Source organism: Phymastichus coffea, unplaced genomic scaffold (genome assembly GCF_024137745.1).
Source record: "Phymastichus coffea isolate CEN01 unplaced genomic scaffold, Cenicafe_Pcof_1.1 PCOF00001, whole genome shotgun sequence".
Lineage (NCBI taxonomy): Eukaryota > Metazoa > Arthropoda > Insecta > Hymenoptera > Eulophidae > Phymastichus > Phymastichus coffea.
Genome location: NW_026706812.1, coordinates 9,066,869 through 9,088,690, shown reverse-complemented (window position 1 = coordinate 9,088,690; position 21,822 = coordinate 9,066,869). Strand labels below are relative to the sequence as shown.

Genomic DNA, 21,822 nt, shown 5'->3' with positions numbered 1-21,822 from the left:
CTGATAAGCTGCGTGTCCAAATGCGGATCCGTGACGCAGCCTACAAACGCTTTCGAGTCTCCAACTCATCCTTAGCCCTTCAACAATATCGCTCTCTAAGAACTGCCATTTCAAACGAGCTCGATACTGGGAAAAATAACCACATCCGTCATAACATTGAACACGCCAATAGCTCCAAATCCAAGTGGAGGACTCTCCATGACATCGGCCTAACCAATCGACTTCTACCGTCACCACGGCTCTTTTTCTCAGCTGACGAACTCAATAAATACTTTGCCACAGTTGTCAACAGATCTCCAGCCCTAACCCTCACTACATTTGACAATATCTGCAGTTCCCCCTTGCATATCACCTTTACTTTTCCTCCTTTTGTCTTTTCAAAAATTAAACAATCTGATGTTGAGAGCAAGATCAGGGTGTTGCGTTCTATGGGCAGGGGTTATAATGGACTTACGGGAGGGATGCTTCTCCTTGGACTTGACACCGTAGCCTGCAACCTTACTGAAATATATAACAAGTCCATAGAAACATCTACTTTCCCAGCCACGTGGAAGCGCACCCTTATTCGTCCTCTTTCTAAGGTCAGATCACCCCAGTCTCCTTCTGATACTAGGCCCATAGCGCAGTTGTCCGAACCCTCAAAAATCCTTGAACGAATATTGCACCGACAATTCTCTGGCCACTTGGAAGCTAATGACCTTCTGGATCCCAGACAGGCTGGTTTCCGTAGGGGACACTCTACTGAGACTGCTTTAGTGGGCGTCCTTGACGACATGAGGTTTGCCATTGATAGGAGGCAAATTACCATCCTTGTCCTTTTTGATTTCTTAAAGGCCTTCGACGGAATTCCACATGACTTGCTTATTAATAAGATCAGAGCTTGTCACGTTGGTGACTCCGTCTTACGATGGTTCTTTAGCTATCTTGTCGATAGGGTGCAAGCTGTCATTGACCATGGGGACACTGTTTCGCGGTGGGAGCGTGCCCGGACGGGTGTCCCGCAGGGAAGCGTCCTTGGTCCGCTACTGTTTGCCATCTTCATTAATGACTTCCCACGAGTTCTTTTTTTCTGCAAGCACCTAATTTATGCTGATGATACTCAGATTTACCATCACTGCGTCCCTTCCTAGATTGTTGAGGGGCTTGAGAAGGTCCAATTGGATGCACAGGCGGTGGCGGATTGGGCGCGAGCGAACGGTCTCCAACTCAACGTCGTCAAAACAAAGGTCATGATCGTTGGTAGCGAACTTCACGTCCTCGCTATTGACCTAAACTCATTGTCCAGGCTCAAGGTTGATGATGTTGAGATTCCATTTTAATCATCGGTCAAAAGCCTTGGACTTACTATCACCTCGACCCTTCAATGGAAACCCCACATCTCCGACATTGTTAAGAGAGTTCACCTTGGTCTAAATTCTCTTAAATGTTACAGAAAGTCACTCACCATTGAGACAAGGAAATACCTGGTTCAAACATTGATCTTTCCCCACTTTTCTTACGCCTCCATAGCCTTCATGCAACTTGATAAGTCCAGAACCCTGGCCCTTCAAACAGCTTTCAATGCTTGTGTCCGATTCATCACAGGCTTTATACCTTTCATCCCCACACCAAGCATTGATTCCCATGTCTCCTTCCATAGTTTGCGTCTGGGCTGGCTATCTCTTGAGAGTCAGCGCAACATCTCTCTCATCCTTCGTACATACGAGTACAAAACCGTATGCTGTCAACATCCGTGCTACCTTATGACTTATGTCAAAATCCCAAATCCTCATAATCTTAAGCACTCCTCCAGCAATCCCCCAATGGCCTTCTCCTATCCCGCTCCAAGAACTGAGGCTTAGAGGTTCCCGGCGGCGGCATATGGCATGTATCTCCTCAACCAGCTGGCCATCACTGAGTTTGACATTTCTCGCTATGTAGAGCTCAGGCGCTGGCTCTATGACTATTTTATGGTGATCGAACAGCTCCTTTTTCACCACAGGGTGGACGCCGAACACCTCACAAATCTTCCCTTGCTCCTGAAACTTCCTTCTATCCCTCTTCCTTTCAATGTCTCCGCTTTCACTTCCTCATCAGAGTACCTCCTATCACCTGGTCGCTACCTGGTCTGTAATTTTCCCCCATTCAATTCCTAGTTGTAACACCCACCGACACTTCCACCCTGATCCACAATCGACCTTCACAGTCACTTCGTCATCTCTCCAGGCTTTACGAGTTAGTTCTTAGTCTTGAATCTGCTTGACCACCATGCTTATTAACTTGTTTGCTGGCTCCAATTACCCTCTTTGGCCGGTGATTTTATTTAGTGTTTATTCTGGCCTCTTCAGCATAACGTACTGTGTTATGCTTGCCTGTTCACCACTAGTCACTTAAGTTCATCACATCGCATTTAGTACGCCCTGCTCTGTGATCTCATCTATCTTGTCACCTAACCTATTGTCAATCAACATATCTCTATTCTTTCCATCTCATGCGAATATTGTATCATTTATTGCTCTGTATGCTTCATAATCTCACACTCATACTCCTTAATTATATGCTATGTTCATTAATTATATTGTTTAACCTATGTTCATCTTAAATTAATATTTATTTGTATAACTTTATCGCTTATTACTGCGCTCTAATTTAATGTATCTGCATTGTATTCCGCTCATAGCCTACGGGGTTATACCCCACGGCTTAATAAAGCTTATCTATCTATCTATCTTTCTCTCTGGTAAGTGATATCGCAACAGAACGATTCCTTTGCTCCAATAACTTTTTTAATTCTTCGTATTTTTCAACTTCAAGTTGAAAGTTATTTCAGGTAGGTTCAACCAATTGGCCTCTAAGCGATCAGCTAAAATTTCCAGCCTTTAGCTGAAATCATTTGTCTGGACGAAATTTCCTGCCTCTGCCGCGATTCTAGCTCCTGATTGTCAATGGTCGCTATTAAACTCGCTGTAGATTCTAAGAGCAGACTTAATCAGCTCCAGCTACTCTGGTATCCGAATACTCTTCTGTTGCACCTCATTGTCACTGCCATTATGTGTTGAATATATTAGTGTATAGTATATTGGTAGATTTCACTCATTAATGCTCTCATATCTGTGGTGTAGTGAAAATTCTCAATGGTTTTCATTGCGTTTGTTCGCGTCTTAGTTTATACTAGTAAATACTGTTTTCGTCATATCATAGTGTAATCTGTGCACAGTGATTGATCTCTCCGTTTACTATCTTATTTTAACTTCCGTAAATCTTGCCCGAACCCATTGACTTCGAGCGTAAATCGTATGTACAACGGCACCGAGTTTATGAGTGACAGACCGAGGTAGCGGTTAGCCTCCTAGCTAGGAATGAGGATTTTTAACTTTTAACAACTAATACAAACAAACACATATTTTATCAATTTTATATTAAATATTACGATATCAAGATTATGCATAGCAATTTTCAGATCTCAATATTCGATCAAAATTTTTCCAGTTGAAAAAGGAGAATATCTCGATTTTCATCTATTTTCTAATAAAAAATTATGACAGTAAATTTTATCAATGCCGTGATATCGTACATTGATATGAATAGAAAGTAGACCCTTCTGGAAAAGTGGACAGGGGTTAACGTTTCACTGTTCCGTTAACCCATTAACGTCCAAAATGTCAAAATTTCTTGCACGTTTTCAAAGTGATTTTTTCCTATGTAATTGGCGTTGAAAAAATTCTTGAACCACATATTCTGATGTAAAATTGCATGCTCTTTCAGAATCCGTTGCCAGAATCATGATAAAACTCACAGGAAAAGAGATATGCGCGATTGAAACATAAAAAATCGCAAAAGCGAAACGTTTTACTTTTCGCATAGGGCCCTCGTTCTGACATTCCTTTTATCATTATATTTTTTATTGATGAAACATGTATTTGTTCAATGTTATTTCATTTTCTCAGGATTTATTTTTTTACTTGTTGGAATGCATGTTGAATTTCGATAAATTATAATTTATTATGTATACAATGTTAAGGTAAAATTTGCATATATACAATCAATTTTGTATAATAACGTTTTTTTCATTCATTGTACATGTAAAAATCTCAAAGAGAAATGTTAAAATAATAATATTGAAGTAAAATTTAGGGTATCGATATATTTTTAATTATATTATAACTAATTTTCATATCAAGAAACATTATAGGCTATAGAATAATAAAAAAATGATATGTCAATTAATCATTAAATGTAGTTTGTCGAGTATTGGTGTATTCCCATGCACTGTTGTTGATTTTGTACTATTCATGAATTAAATTAATATCATCAAACTATCAATTGCACCGTTTGATAGAAATAAATCTGATTCACGATAGTACTTATTTTATCTGAAAATTTTTTATAAATAATATATTAAATCATTGTAGATTATGTTTTTTTTGTAATTAGTACTTTGAATTGATTATTGAAATCGTTGATCATTCCATAACTTATACTATAATATTAAGAATAGTCATTGTTAATTATTTATGAAAGTTCAATTTCATTTTATGTTTCATTATCGTATTACGAGTAAATGTGGAATATGTTACTGCTGATAATACACCATTCAATTCAAATAAAATAGACTAAACTACTCCTGACATTGTTACATTACTGTTTATATGTTTACATTGGACTGATTCATTATTTTCATGTTTTGACATAATAAATTTGAATATTTTTCATTGTTTGTTCTGCCATTCTTGGAAAAAATATTTTTTATACAATAATTAAAAAATAAATATAAGCTTGCATATATTTTGACGATCAGATTTGATTTTTTATTATATTTTTGACTGTTTTTTTTTCCTTATATTGTAATGGTGTGAAAATGGTATGTAATACATCTAAATATTATACGGTAACAAATCTAAACAATTCATAACTCAATAGTTACTATAGTCTAACTTACTATAATAAAGATAATATGTAAATTTTTATTTTACAGTATTTATCTTTAACTATTATATCCTATACTTTTATGTTTTGTTTTTTTCCAATCCCACAAATAGAAAGAGCTTCCCTTTTTTTTCGGTGATCGACATTTATTGAGGTATATTTGCCATTTGATTATAAACATTAAATTAGAAATTAAGGAGGTTTTAGTTAAATATTGTTATCATTTATAATGACTGTACAAAATATTAATATAAATAATAATAATGGTAGCAGCTTAGAAATTATTTTTCAAATTTACTTGAAAAAAAATAGTAGTATAAATAATAATAACGATAGTAGCTCTCAAATTATTTCTTAAATTTACTTGAAAAATTCCCTTACATTTTAATTTAATGGATCAACTATCCTCACATTCTATATGATGAAACAATATACTTTCTTTACCACTGAATTGATATGAATTAATAAAATTATAAGTACATTCTGATTACTTTTTGTAATTAGAACCTTGAGAATATGGAAAATTTCTCAAATTAATATGCAGTCAAAGATTTTAATATGAAAATAATTTTAAACATGAGTTATTATGATTTGCCATTTGATTATAAACATTAAAACATTAATTAAGAAATTAAGTGAGTTTTAGTTAAATATTGTTATCATTTATAATGACCGTACAAAATAGTAGTATAAATAATAAAAAATGGTAGCAACTTACAAATTATTTTTCAAATTTACTTGAAAAAAAATAGTAGTATAATTAATAATAACGATAGCAGCTCACAATTGATTTTTTAAATTTACTTGAAAAATTCCCTTTTATTTAATGGATCAACTATCCTCACATTCTATATGATGAAACAATATACTTTCTTTACCATTGAATTGATATGAACTAATAAAATTATAAGTACAATCAGATTACTTTTTGTTATTAGTACCTTGAGAATATGGACAATTTCTCATACTAATATGCAGTCAATGATTTAATATGAAAAAAAAATGAGTTATTTGCCATGTTTGCGATGAACATTATTTATTTGATACTATTAATATTTTTCAAACTACTTGTTTTTTGTATTAATTAGAATCATAGTAATATACAATTTTTCAAAGTAATATGAAGTGATATGAATTGATGGAATATCCGTAGTTTGAATTTTTTATTTCCAATCATATGGACTCTTTTTGTGAAATAATATTAAGAATTAATGTGCTAATTCAATAATATGATTTTATATATACAATAAAATTCTGAATTTATGTATATATAAAATGGAATACAGTTGAAAGCTTAAAATGTAAGAAATATATAAAGTTATGATAATCTAGATATATAAAACCAAGATATTGTCCAGTAGAGTAGCAAATTTAGTGAAATTGGGGTAGTCTGTACGGACGGAACATATTTCCAGGATGGCTGGATACGTATACCCTGTGGGAAAAGTCTTGGTTTAACAAGTCAAACTGAATTCCTAATTATACGGAACCACTTTTCTGAGATCAAATTCAATAGGCCCTCTCTATATGACTGGGCAGTGAACGAGGGCCCAAAAACACCTAAATTTTCGAAAAAAAAAATTTTTAGGATTTTTTTTCGAAGTGTTACGGTGAAGATATCACCTTGCGACCGTGATCAAAGGTGATCATGGAATTTGAAGTTTAACAGGGAATTTTTTTGTTTACCTTGAACCATCGCTTCTTTACAAAATGGCGGAAAAAACGAATTTTTTTTTTCAATCTTCATCAACTTTTTTCTCAAAATCTATGGTCTTTAGAAAAAAATTCATAAGAACAAAAATGCCTTAGAATCGCTTGAGGAATATTGTCAAATTTTTTCAGAATTTTTTAAGACAATTTTTGATTTTCCGGGAAACTTGGGAAATGGAATTTTCAAAAATGTCTCCAAAAATTCTGAAAAAATTTTAGAATGTTTCTCGAGTGATTCTAAGACATTTTTGTTCTTATGAATTTTTTTCTAAAGTCCATAGATTTCGAGAAAAAAATTGATAAAGTTGAAAAAATAAAAATTCGTTTCGGCCGCTATGTTCTAAAAACCTATTGGTAAAAAACGATTTCTGTGCAAATTTTAGGAACATTTTTTTACTCTTAGCGTTACCCAGAGACTACGGCGTGGACGTGGTAAAATTCTGTCTCCTTTGGGGTGCTTTTTTCCCGTGAGTCCCCTTGCCTCTCACGTCTCGGGGTGCTTGTTTTCCGTGAGTCCCCTTGCCTCTCACGTCTCGGGGTGCTTGTTTTTCGTGAGTCCCCTTGCCTCTCACGTCTCGGGGTGCTTGTTTTTCGTGAGTCCCCTTACCTCTCACGTCTCGGGGTGCTTGTTTTCCGTGAGTCCCCTTGCCTCTCACTTATTCATACTTTTAGCTGTGCTTTTTTAGCCAGCATTTATTGCAAATATTTAAATTAAATGTTTTGCAGAAAATTTTTGTTCTTATTGGACAGTTTCCATTCGAACAAATCCTCAATTTGTCCCTATTAGATCGTTCATGTGCTTCACTTTTGCGACTACTTTTTTGTAAGTAGTATTTGGCAATCGAAATAGTGAACTCTTTTATTCCAACTTTTTTCTTTCCATCGTTAGCAGTATTGAAAATTACAAGAGAATTAGTAATAGACGCTTGTATAAGTCTCATAAAAACTACCCATGTCCATTTTTTTGATCGTATACTTGGGAGTATGTCATTGCAATGTCCGTCATGCAGGTCAACACCTCCCATGAATTTGTTATATAGGTGAAAAGCTTGCGGAAAAGGTATTTCAATTTTGGATTTAGCCTCTGCGCTGTATCTTTTTGAAATAGATAGAGGATTGACACCTGCTGCAGTTGAAGCTATTGAGACGGGCTTCGAATCCATAATAGTAATGAAATTTATGCCACTGTTTACGTCGTGCTTCACCACATATGTCCCTCTTGGAGCTTTCTTATCAAGCACATTTTTTTCTTTGATTCGATTATCTCTGATAGTACCAGTGCATTTCAAACGCAATTTCTTCAAATGTAATACCAAATCCATATTCGTGAAGAAGTTGTCAAAGTACAGATGAAATTGAGAAATTTTGTTATAACTTATTATTTGAAAAAATGGTTGTAATAAATATAATACTACTCGTGAACCTAAAGCACATTTAGATAACTTATCTCCAATTTGAGAATTCTTGCCGCAATAAAGATCCAAATTCAGTAGATAGCCGTCCGAAGTACACAAGCCCCAAAATTTCAAACCAAATCTTATCGGTTTTCCTCGAATAAATTGTTTCAAAACAGTTTTTGAATAGCATTTGGCCATCATCTCATCAACGGATAGAGCAGTTCTCCATATTCCGAATTTCATGATGTTATTTTGAAAAAGTTTCAGTAGAGAACGAACGCGCCATCCTCGATCATTTGAATCTTTGTCTTTGTTTTTTGAAAACTTCAATTTAGATTTTGTGATTTCAAATTGTTGGCGAGACATTGCAGAAGAAACTCCTTCATTAGATAAATACGGATCAGATGACCAGTAATCTCTCTGTGATTTTCTGGGATTGAATGTAGAAAAAATAACTATTCCAATAAAAGTATCAAGATCTTTCAATTTCAGATCATAACCATTGTCTTTACACGCATCAATAATATATTTTATCATTTCAATAGAAAAAAAGGTTTCAAACAATTGAAAAGGTTCGCTCCTACGTATTTTCTTTTTTTGCGATTCGGACAATAATACTTTATCTTCACAAGAATCAGGGTGTAACTTTTCACCCTCAATCCAAGTGAATTCATGACCTTTTTCAAGTTTCGCAATCTGAATCAAAATCGGAACCAGAATCATCGGAACCAGAATAGTCAGGATCCGGAATCAATACGTTGCGTTCTGAATCACTATCTGAAGAATCTGATTCATATTCAGAAGATCTTACACGTTTCCGCGACATAATGTATGAAATTAATGATTTCGTTTATTTATCACTCATCCGTATGTACAAAAACACGAAAGAAGAGAACAAAAAAAGACGAATATTCATGAATACATGAGACCAAAAATTACGCTTATCTGCCGAAATGAAATGGAAATAAAGGATGAAATTTTTGTCGAAATCTATAAGTCTTTGAAAAAAGAATGAAAATAAGTTAGAATCATTCGAGCAATATTAAAATTTTTTCCGAGTTTTCGTAGACAGAACGTTTTTTTACCAATAGGTTTTCAAAACATCGGCCGAAACGAATTTTTATTTTTTCGACTTTATCCATTTTTTTCTCGAAATCTATGGACTTTAGAGAAAAATTCATAAAAATAAAAATGTCTCAGAATCACTCGAGGAACATTCTCAAATTTTTTCAGAATTTTTTAAGACAATTTTTGATTTTCCGGGAAACTTGGGAAATGGGATTTTCAAAAATGTCTCAAATATTCTGAAAAAATTTGACAATATTCCTCAAGCGATTCTAAGGCATTTTTGTTCTTATGAATTTTTTTCTAAAGTCCATAGATTTTGAGAAAAAAATTGATGAAGATTGAAAAAAAAAATTCGTTTTTTCCGCCATTTTGTAAAGAAGCGATGGTTCAAGGTAAACAAAAAAATTCTCTGTTAAACTTCAAATCCCATGATCACCTTTGATCATGATCGCAAGGTGATATCTTCACCGTAACACTTCGAAAAAAAATCCTAAAAATTTTTTTTTTCGAAAATTTAGGTATTTTTTATGTTTCAATCGAGCATATCTCTTTTTCTGTGAGTTTTATCATGATTCTGGCAACGGATTTTGAAAGAGCATGCAATTTTACATCAGAATATGTGGTTCAAGAATTTTTTCAACGCCAATTACATAGGAAAAAATCACTTTGAAAACGTGCAAGAAATTTTGACATTTTGGACGTTAATGGGTTAATGGGAAATCGAAAATTTGGTTTCGTGTAGGTATGGTGCAGGTAAAGTCCAGCCTAACTAGGTGTCACAGGAATATCACTAACGAAAGTCTTGCTTTCTACATCTACGAAGAGTGTAGTGCTGCTTAACTTAAAGAAATGCATATGCGAAAAAGAATATAGCGGCAAGCCAAATGAGTAAGGCATATAGTAGATCCCTGATATCTGATGTGCTCCATAATAGCGATACGAGTAAAGACGGGAATAAAATTATTAGAGGGATCGGATAAAACGTAATTCTACTGCTATTCCAAAGAACGAGCGAGAGACAAAGAGAGAGAGAGATAACTCGTACCGTACTTATCGTTTCGATACCACTGACTCATTCTCGTGTTGACTGAAGTTAAATCTACACTAGTTCGAGCAGTAACACTAAAAGATTGAAATTAAATTGTTTGATTCTACTGACAGTAATAATTGTAAAATAAATAATTTAGACTAGGCGGGCTATACTGTCAAATAAATTGTTTTTATTATGTCGACGACGTTTCGGTTACATTTTTGGTAACTCTTTTCAAGTCTCTACAACATTTAAAAATGTACATAAATTTTTATTACAGACAATTGGTTTCATAAGCCAACACATGCTGGCATGTACTTAAATTTCCTTTCCCACACTCCTCTTCAACAAAAAATCGCTGCGGTTTACACATTAGTTGATAAAGCTGTAAAATTGTCACATAAATCATTTCACTATCAAAATTTAGATCACATTTGCTCTCTTTTACAAGCTAACTACTATCCATTACATTTCATTAAAAAATTTATAAACATTAGATTAAAAAAACTAAATAATTTCAATACTGAAACTCCAGAAACCAACTTGCCCAAAAAATCTGACTTCGTAGTTCTACCGTACATTAAACATAATGATATAACTATCAAAAAAATTGCTAATAGATTCAATCTAAATGTAATCTTCAAATGTTGCAATAAATCAAAAATGTTCAATAATTTAGGGAAGGATCCAATTCCAAAAATGTATAAATCCTGTGCAGTTTATAAGATAAATTGCCAAGATTGTGATATGTGTTATACAGGACAATCTAGTAGAACAGTATTAACTAGAGTGAAAGAACATATTTCGGATTGTATACATAATAGAGATAAATCAGCTCTTGTTATGCACATGAAAGAAACAGGCCACAATTTCAATTTCGATCACAAAAATATTAAAATTTTAGACGTAGAACAATCATACTTTAAACGTTTAGTTTCAGAAATGATCTTTATCACAAAATTTAATAGCGTAAATAAAATACAAGACACACAAAACCTAAAATCTGTGTTTAAGAATCATATCAGTAAATTGCTTTAAACTCTCCTTTGTATTACTATACCGTTGTGGACTGACCGGTTGATTGTCATTCTTCATAATAACAATGCAACATAAGCCTGATACTACTCTATTACAGTCCGAATATTTTCAGTCACTCATTCACTCGCAATAACGTCGCAAATATGAAAATTACTTTTTAAGTCTGACTTTGTTAATTTTTAACAAAAACAATGTGATAATATTTGCGCGTCCAAAAAATGATTGGTAAGCATTAATATAATTGTGTAAGAAAAAAATACTATACATCAAAAATGATCTGTAATAAAATTTATGTACATGTTTAAATGTTGTAGAGACTTGAAAAGGGTTACCAAAAATGTAACTGAAACGTCGTCGACATAATAAAAACAATTTATTTGACAGTATAGCCCGCCTAGTCTAAATTATTTATTTTACTAAAAGATTGAGTCTACGTAGAATAATACCACTAGTTGTACGGGTTCAATCGTGATTAAAATCTTCCAATTATGAGATGAATCCGGAGTTCAATCATGAGTGTATGTACGTTGTACGTCATACTATATATATATGTATATATATGAAAATGATGTGTTCTATGATTCTCGCATATAATGAAAATTTGGAAAGGCGAATTTATCTCATAATTAGTGTGGGAGCTTAGTCAGAGCTTCAAAACATGGCTAGTAACTCAGCTAAAATGTGCTCACGATAGGTCGGACTGTTGCCGGAAATAGTAAATGTTACATCGGTGGTCATTTTACTGTCTTCGACCTATCCAGCATTTCGACTTGCATGATCTTAATCACGCCATATCTTCACTTAATTTCTCTGGAGTAATACTCCCTAAAGCACGAAAGATGAGGCAGAGCAGCAGCAACATCAGCCACAGTTCTTCACGGTGTACACCTTCAGATCTCCTGTAGCTACTTCTCAGCAGTATTGTCGACTGCAGAGACAATGCCTACGAGCACGTAGATGTCAATCAAAAATTGCGAACAGTATCGTAGTGGATTTACTTACATTGGTGTTTGTTTTTTTAGTCTGCGGGTTAGCTCATTATTTTCACTATCTTTCTTCCTCTCGTGTCCAGTAGCATGAACAAATGTTCTGTTTACCTTCATGCATACAACTTAAACTGTCTGCCAGCATTAACATTTCTATTATTAAAGCGCAATAAAAATATCAACTTTTCTTAATTTCATATCACACTCAATATTTTACCTGTAATAAAGGGATAACTTTACCACTAATTTTTTTTAAAGGGGGATAAGAGAGGCATACATACTCTCAGCAATTGAATGGAGAAAAAAGAGGAGAGGTCCAGAAATGAATGCACCATAAAATTAACACCACACTATTAATTCTATTTCAATTAGCAAACAAGGATAACCTATGAACATTTAAAAACTTATATTATGATATAGAATTGCGGCATGGACGTCGTTCTTCCATTGGGCTCTTGCCGAGGTCCACGCACCGTGCCAGGCTGTAAGTGTATACGTTGAGAGCACACGCTTGTGCTTACCTTTTCATTGTTGAGGTGCGAAGCTAGGGCGAGCGGCAAAGAAGTGCGCAGATGCCAGTAAGAAGAGTGAGAAGAGAGAGACAAAAGAGAGAAGAGACGGAGAGAGAGAAAGATAAAAAAAAAAATGGAAGGAGTTGCGCACGCACCCTCGTACCGATCTTTTGGCAGTATATACTGAGCTCTAGCATGGGCCGTCATAAGCGCCATTTCACCACCGATATTTTTGTTACCAATGAAAGTTTCCCGCGCCCTCGCTGATAAGTTTTGGTTTTTCAGAGACGCGCCTGGTGTGTGGAAGTTTTGTTGATCAATTTTGTTGATTGATGGATCGCGTCCAGCCATGGATTGTCATTGAAAGGACGTAAGATATCGGTGAGGTGATCCGGATTCGCACGTAAGCGTCCATTGTCGCGAACGGTATATTTGCCGAACAGTCTTTGTTCTGCTGCAAGCGACCAGGACGAAAAGGAGCACAGTAACAGCGAGAAGGACGAGCAACAACGATACCAACACCAACAATGACACCAACAACAACATCAATAACAACAACATCAACAGCTACAACAGCAGCATTAGAGATGACGGCAGAGGGGCTCTTTTGCATGTTTCGGGCACCGTTGCTACGCGGATAAAGTGGCAGATCTGCCAACTACCTCGCCAACCATGACCGTTGTCAAATTTGTACGGGCACATTTAAATCGTGTTGTGGAGGGTGAAAGGAGTAGGGAAGGCAGATCGGGTGGCAGCTCTGCCACTGATTCGTTCTTCGTCGTGAGCGCGAAGAAACTTGTCGAGGTAGATGAACGAAGTTGAGTTTGTTTAATTTTTTGTTGAGTTTTTGTTTGTTTCCAATTTTTAATTATTATGCTGTTTGTTAATTAAATTTGTTGTTATTAGCTTTTTGTCGTTATTTCACCCGGTCACTCCTCATTCTGATTTTCGTAACACGTGTTTTGATCCGTTTTGCTCGGCGGATCATGTAGTCGTGGGAACGTTTACGCTTCCCGAATCCCCTCCTTTAATTAAAAATTGTACGGATGGCCGCGAACTATGCGAAAAGGAAAGGATCGCAATATTCTCCATTACAATATATAAACAAGATATCAAATTAATAAACAATTCACAATAAAAACAATTCGCCCTTAATACCGCTATGACTTAATAAATAAGTCGAATGTGGAATGCCCGGAGAGTAATCACCTTAACAACCCGTTTTTCGTTTACTTAAACTATTATAAAATGGCGATATTTATTATAATAAAGGCAAGATACAAGAAGCCGGTGGGTGAACTCCTTGTTACCTGTATTTTACCGATTCTTAAATATACTATGAATCGATACTTGCCATGACGAGAATGGAAAGAATGCGAAAGAGAGAGAAAGACAGATAATTTAACGTTTGGTTTTTAAATTGCTAGAGACCCTTTGCGATTTAAAGGCAGTGTCGGTTGTCCTGAATTCATCTGCTGGGCTCAGAAGAAAAATTTTCGGCGGAATGCTTAAATGCCGGCTAAGACACAAAGGAAGAAGGCGATACAGACTTCTGTTTCTATGAAGACTCGTACACACTCAAAACTCCATGTGTAAAGGAACTCCCGCAAGGATATTCGTATATGAAGTCAAAACCACAACGCAATCTTTCTTTTGTTTCAGAAAGTCAAGAAAACGCAGCTCTCTCTCTCTCTCTCTCTCTCTCTCTCTCTCTCTATAACATAGTACACCGAATGCTCTCTGCCTCATTTACGACCTCTAACCCTTGCTACCTTCATCCCCGCTGCCTACTCTTCGGCAGCATGCGGCGACGCAGCTCTTATGCGCAGCTCGCATGTCTTCCTATACCGTGCACACTCTCTCTCTTTCTCTCTTCTCTTTCTTTTCTCGCCGTTGAAATTCTTCGGCCACTTAGCTGCCACTCGGCAATCATTGGCGACTGAAACAAAGGTCAATAGTTAGGCGTATTCTTATTATGCGCCCAACACTATATTAAGTTCTATTTATCATTTACTTGAATTTGCGCACGTTTTCAGTCACGCGAAATATATTCGCATAGCGTCTATTTATCAACTAACTGATCAAGACGGCGATCAACCTTACAACAAGGCGTTAGATATAATATGGCGTTAGATAATAACTAAACGATTTATTTAACCAACCGTTAGAAATTGTATTAAAGGACACAAAGTTTCTAATCGTGAAAATTACTCCAAATATTTTTGAAACTTCTATAAATTGTAACGGGGTGGTTATATAACAAAAATGAGAATTTATTTAAGCTCAAACTCCCACGATGCAGAGCTAACCGCCGCTCCGTTAAACACGTATAGTTATACGTGTATTCGCCTTTACGTCTGATGATTTTGTTTCAGTGTCTTCTTTCCAATCGAGTTGAACTCACCTTAAATCACTTGACTTGTGACACTCTATCTATCTTAAGTGTGACTGACTTTATGCCTTATCCGACTAATCCCCTAGATGAAATCGGGTTAAAACCTAAGCCTTTATAGATCGATTAACCCATTAAAGCCCACGCTAAGACTGGTTGAGATAGCGACAAACAAACTGTGCTATCTTTTGCATAAGTGAAAAATAAAATATACGTATTTTTTTTTATGTTATTTTCAATTGTTTATAACAAATTATTTAAACAAATTACAAAAAAATTCATAATTATCAAAATCTAAATGCGGGAATCGATTCTGGAGGTGAAATCAAGACGAAAACCTATATAACACTTTTTTGTCAGAATTCAATTTGTTAGTGTAACGTAGGAATAAACAATTGCATGTTGGGGAGAAAAAGTGACCATGTCAAGTCCCAAGCAAAATCTATCTGGAATAGCAAAAAATAAACTGTGCTATCCTTTGCATAAGTGAAAAATAAAATATATATATTTTTTCTTATGTCATTTGCAATTGTTTATAACAAACTATTTAAACAAATTATAAAAAAATTTATAATTTTCAAAATCTGAATGCGGAAATCGATTCTGGGGGTAAAGTTTAGACGAAAACCTATATAACACTTTTCTGTCAGAGGCCAATTAGTTATTGTAATGCAGGAAGAAACATTCGGCCTCCTGAGAGTGTTTCAAAAAATCGTATAAAATGAAGCTAATTATTGTATTTATCCATCAATATTGGCATGAATTATTGTAAATATAATCGGTGGGATTGAATTATTGTTCATTGCCATGTCCTTCTTTATGACTTTTGCAAACAGGCATAGAACATTTCTCACAATACCATTCCGTTCTTGTCCGACATGTTGAAATTCCACATTTCCTAAGACTCCCATGTTTCATCACGTGTTCTTGGGATGAAGTTTCACTCTGTTTCTTTCGTCTGGATGTAACTTATTGTAAATCACTGTAGCGTTTGCTAAGGATGCTTGGATGAGCCGTAATACAAGGCACCATGTCCATTTCTTACTTTGAATTGTAGGCATCAAAGCATTACAGTGTTGATCATGTAGATCGACGCCACCCATGTGTTCATTATACATAGAGAAACAATGAGGAAAAAGAATAGATTTTTTCGATGATTCCTGCCATCTCTGCATTTCAACTTTTGGTTCATTTCCATATTTCGAAGAGAGAATCGATACTGGCTTTGAGTCCATAACTGTAATATAATTCAATTTTGAATTCACTTCATGCATTGAAATAGTGTATCCTCTTTTAGCTTTTTTTGGCATTTCGACTTTCACTTTCACACGATTATGCCGAACAGTTCCTGTCGCCGATAAACCATTTTTTTTCAAATGAATCATAAGATCTGGGTTTGTGAAAAAGTTGTCAAAATAAATATGATACTTTTTCAGTTCTTCTCTCTGTGTTTTTTCTAATAAATTCGAAAGTAACTTTATCACCACTCTAGACCCTAAACCAACGGCAACTAAAGGATTTCGTTCATCGATTCCTGATTTACCAGTGTAAATATCAAGATCATATATATACCCATCAGAAGAACAGACTGCCCATTCTTTTATTCCAAATCTAATGGGTTTATTCCTTATACATTGCTTGATACCAAACCTACCAAAGTATTTTACCATTATCTCATCTATTGATAAATTATAGTCAAAGAAACCAAATTGCATACAATTCTCACGAAACATATCATACAGAGTTCTAACCTTCCAGACTTTATCATTTTGATCAGTTTCTTGAAGTTTATAGAATCGTATGTTCTTTTTTATGGCAACGAAATTATTTCTAGACATAAGTTCCGCAATTACTGGACACTGAAGTATTCGCTTTTTTGACCAGTAATCACGAATACTTTTTCTAGAATTGAAGATAGTAATCATTATGATTGTAATAAATTTTTCTAGATCATCCATACATAAATCAAAATGATTTTCAGAAGTGGCTTCAATGATATGGTTTTTCATTGATTTCGAAAAGAAAACCTCAAACAACTCAAAAGCATTTTTGGATTGCAATGATGAAATAGGTGAAATATTGAAGTTGCTCTCGACATGCGGAGAAATATCATTCAAAGCATCATTTTTCCAACTGTACTTATGATTCGGTTCCAACAATTTCTGCGTACTTGTGTATGTACTTTTAACATGTTCGTAAGAACCTGATGGTAATTCATTTGATAATGTATCTTCATTTGGATCACCGTCCGAATCTCCATCTGAACTTTCATATTCATTAGGAATGAATGCTATATCAATATGTTGACCTTCATCACTATCAGAATCTTCAACTAAATTTGGTAGATCGCTAATTCTCCGTCTCGGCATTATCAGTAACGTTACCAATTTAGAACAAAATAAAAACTAAAAGTTTTCCGAAATTATTATTTCAAAGAATAGATCCAATGTATAAATGTTTTCAACCGTTAGCCCGCCACTCAAACGTGATCTCTAACACGGAAGGATTTACGAAATGAAATAAACTTATCCAATTACAGTATAAGATCTCAAAATTTATCAGTAAAAAATACTGATATGATTCCAGATACCATGTGTGAGAATGAAAACACTTATTTGTCAATAGTTTATTTCTACATAAAGATATCAAATTGAACTCTGACAAAAAAGTGTTATATAGGTTTTCATCTCAATTTTATCCCCAGAATCGATTCCCGCATTTAGATTTTGATAATTATGAATTTTTTTGTAATTTGTTTAAATAATTTGTTATAAACAATTGAAAATAACATAAAAAAAAATACGTATATTTTATTTTTCACTTATGCAAAAGATAGCACAGTTTGTTTGTCGCTATCTCAACCAGTCTTAGCGTGGGCTTTAATGGGTTAAGCTAATAGGAAACGAAATGACGTAAACGGCGACTAAAATTAACTAAGTTTAAAAACTACAGTCTTTGATGGGCCGAAAGATTAACGCACGCGAATAGGGCTTACAATAAATAATTATTCGGTGAGAGAGAGAGAGAGAGAGAGAGAGAGAGAGAGAGAGAAGATTCGAAAATTACCGCGAAAACTAACGCTCGGCGCGAATACAAAAAATTCAAGATCGCGATTGACAAAATACTTTCGAAAGTATTTTATCGCGCAACGATAAAGGAAGGTACACCTACCCTGCGGTACAATTACGGTGATCAGCCGTAATCGTTGTTGCAGGAAATTAACTGTCGATGCTCCACTAATTGATCAGCTGCGCTGCCTCACTCTCTAATCTGTTGCAATTTGCTGCTGCTTGCTGCCGCTTAATGTTGTTGCACTCACGCACGTAAAAAATAGTCCCAGAAAACTTTAATTGAAATGGCGAAACACAGTGCAAAACAAATTGGCGGTATTCTCTCAAAAACAGCTGAAGCTTAACTGCCTCTTTTCAAACTCTCGCGTGCCCTCTCTCTCTCTCTCTCTTTCTCTCTCTCAATCGTTCAAACTACCACGCGAGTAAAAGAATCGCGAACGGATCGATTAATCGACTACCGTTGCAAAATTTAAAGGAATAAAGAACGTAAAAAACTTTTCCCGATTGGTGGAGTATTATAATAAATTTTATTAGACTCTTAATTCTGGAAGAATACTTTTTCGAAAATTTGGTGTCTTTCAGTTAAAAAATATATCCATCATTATGTAAACAATTTTCAAATTTTATAATTCGTACATTCTTTCAAGAGCCGTGTTTCAAACGTTTATTTTCTTCTCATTTAAAAAAACAATGTCACCGCAAGAATATTGATAATTATTATATAATATACTCGTATAATAATCGCTTACATTTTACGTAGAATTTAATTGAATAGAAGTTATATACAAAATTATACTTACCAGCCAGAAGCATTCAAGGCTGATAGAAGTAGTTTTACTAATGGGCCTGAAAGTTAAAATAATATAATATAATTTTTATTAGATATATTGTATTATCTTACTACTTAATAATTTCAAATTAACTTTTAAATTTTAAATGTACGTGAGCGCTACGATTTTGTACGGATATTTATCTCAGCGAACAAAGTGGCTAGAAAGTATAACCTAAGAAGAAGAAACTGACTGTCATAGAGTAAAAAAGACGGTTTCAAGTGACAAAGAAAACAAGGCTCATGGCCTGACATCTGACAATTGGGAAGATCGCAGCTGGACGTTGGTTGAGCCTTGCGTGTCCACTCTTACATTATTTACAGAAGTTTTCAAAATGTTAAGTGAGTTAGAACCAGGTATGTGTGGACTTTTTGAATCTGCATAACATTATCGATATCGGCCTCGTCATCTGAAAAATCGAACTCGATGAAGGATAGAAGGAAGACAATAATAGTTGTGACGGTGTAGGCTGGTCATGGCCTGCACCGTGTGCTTGTTTCCCTCTCCTTCCTAGGCGAAGGCGCATGGCCAGCATCGGACGCACGTTATTTTACGTGTCTGATGCCTGCCTTTATTTTTTTCAGTATTGTAGCTAGAGAAAGAGAAGGCAGCGAGCAAGAGAAATGGGAAGGGAATATCAAGAGCAGGAGAGAGAGAGAGAGAGAGAGAAAATATATGTAGTTCGGTGAGGCTCGGCGCGCGGCACTTGTCGCGTTGGGCAGTGCCGCGTGCCGCCGATTAGGAGGACAGTGGTGGGGAAGGCGTGAGAAGCCGAATTGCACGCACTACTAGATCGTCGCACGCGAAGGAGATCGGCCGCACTGGGAGGATTGCCATCTTTTCTTTGCCTCGAACCAGACAGAGAGTGTGAGAGCCGTGACGACAAAGAGTGTGAAGCCGTGACGACAAAGAAAACTGGGCCACGTCTTGCGTTAGCCGCCTCACCTGCAGCCCACCTGCCAAGCAGCCATTACTTTTTGGTCAAGTTTAGTTTTCTCTCCTCTCATTTCTCTTTCTCTATTTTCCTCGGCATTGTCTTGCGGTTTTGTGTGCGGCGCCAGGCTTTCACGAGCCGGCGCAACGTATCTTCATCACTTAGTCGTTTGAGCCGGTTAATGAGACGACATGGCGCTAACGTGCCGGTCATCTTATTTAGTGTAAGTTTCGCGTATTATTAGTGATAAGTGGTTTTGTATTCTCATCGGGACTCAGAGAAGTGCAAGTGTAATAAAAGGTCAATGAACGAAGTTGAGTGTGTGAAATCATTGAGTGTACACCTTCTCCTTCCTGCTTTGCTAGGAGCGACACACCGCCTCCCTTGCCCTCCCCTTAAATAATTGGTGATAGAGGATATTTTAGGCTAACTCTATTACATAGTTAGATGGAATTATGTTATATATCGTTACAAAACATATAATATGTGAGGTGGCGTCGTTTAATGTACTAATTGATATATGTAGATTCATGAGTTTCGTGGGTTGCAGTAATCCAGTGTAAATAAGAGAAGAGCTCATAGATAAGCGCGTTACATAGTGGTGCTGAAGTTTTCTTATGCCTTCTGAAAAGTATTTTTAGGAAACTCCTTAAAATGTTTATTTATTACACCAATTACCTCTTCGTTGAATGAAAATCTTTTATCCGCAAGCCAAATTTTCATGATTTTGTTTACATAATGAGAAACTAAATTTAAATGACTTAACCAAACGAACGTACTAATTTCAAAATTTGTATACACATTTTAGTCCAATCAACCGGGTCAGGAAGTCGAAAAGTTATGCAGGAGTTGGCCAATTACATTTCTAGGTGTATTATGGCCTCAGGAACTCGAATTTCGAATTGGCCAAGCAAAATTTTTTCGGGAAAACCGTGAAAAATGAAAAAAAAACGGTAAAATTTTGTTTTTTGCGAATAATTCAAAAACGACGCGGAATTTTGAAAAAAATTTTCAACGAAAGTTGTAGATATTGAAATTCTACATCGAAATATCTCATCGCACGTGCGTTTTTGTCCAATGGAAAGGAAATTAGAGCGAGTTTCTACGACCGAGCGGCACTGGGCCTTGTGATTCATGCAGTAAAGCAGTTGGCTCCCCTCAGTAGCACTGCGCAACTCCAACGTTATATTTCATTCTCTGTCTGTCTGTCTGTCTCTCTCTCTCTCTCTCACATTCTCTTTTTCTCATCTTTCGGCGCCAATGTGAGATTTGAGGAGTCGTAGTTAGCATTATTAGGGTTATTCTTAGCTATTTCGATTGACTTGTAACTCTTAGGTAATAGATTTTTTTTTAATTTGGCACAATTATTGTACACATGAAAATGAGATTTTTCCCAAATTTTGATGTCGATACATTAATTATATCAAAAGTTATTAACAATTAAAGAAAAATGATAAAAAATTTTCAAACGGCTATATTTTAAAAACTAATAAAGATATCGAAGTCGGATTTTTTTGAAAATATTTATAATGCCTTACAATTTCGAAATAATTACAACAATAAACAACAAAAATTTTTTTTCGAAAGTTATTAACTTTTTGTTTGAACAATTGCTAATAGCTCAAAAAGTATTTTTTTTTAATTCATGCTCCAGCGTGTTCCTGAGGATTTTTGTTATCGAAATCAATCATAAAATTCAAGGATCCGACATATCGAAAGGTGTAGCCCAAATCAAAACAAGATGCCTTAGCATAAGACCACGAAGCCGTCCCGCTGCCGTTGCGACGTACACCGAGGCATCTTCTTTTGATTAGTGCTACGCCTTCCGATATGTCGGGCCCTTGAATTTTATGATTGATTTTGATAGCAAAAATACTCAGGAACACGCTGGAGAAGAATTTTTCAAAAAAAAAAAATACTTTGAGATATTAGCAATTTTTTAAACAAAA

The 21,822-nt window shown here is 35.3% G+C and overlaps 1 protein-coding gene across 6 annotated transcripts in view; it reads right to left on the bottom strand.

The window, feature by feature from the left end:
- The window catches only part of LOC131671351 (mitochondrial inner membrane protease ATP23 homolog), a 423,775-nt gene that overhangs the window by 275,729 nt on the left and 126,224 nt on the right, over window positions 1-21,822 (bottom strand). For all 6 annotated transcript variants that reach the window (XM_058947915.1, XM_058947993.1, XM_058948074.1 and 3 more), the window contains one exon: window positions 18,910-18,955. In XM_058947915.1, coding sequence (XP_058803898.1) covers window positions 18,910-18,955 — 46 coding nt within the window. The remainder of the gene's footprint in view (window positions 1-18,909; window positions 18,956-21,822) is intronic.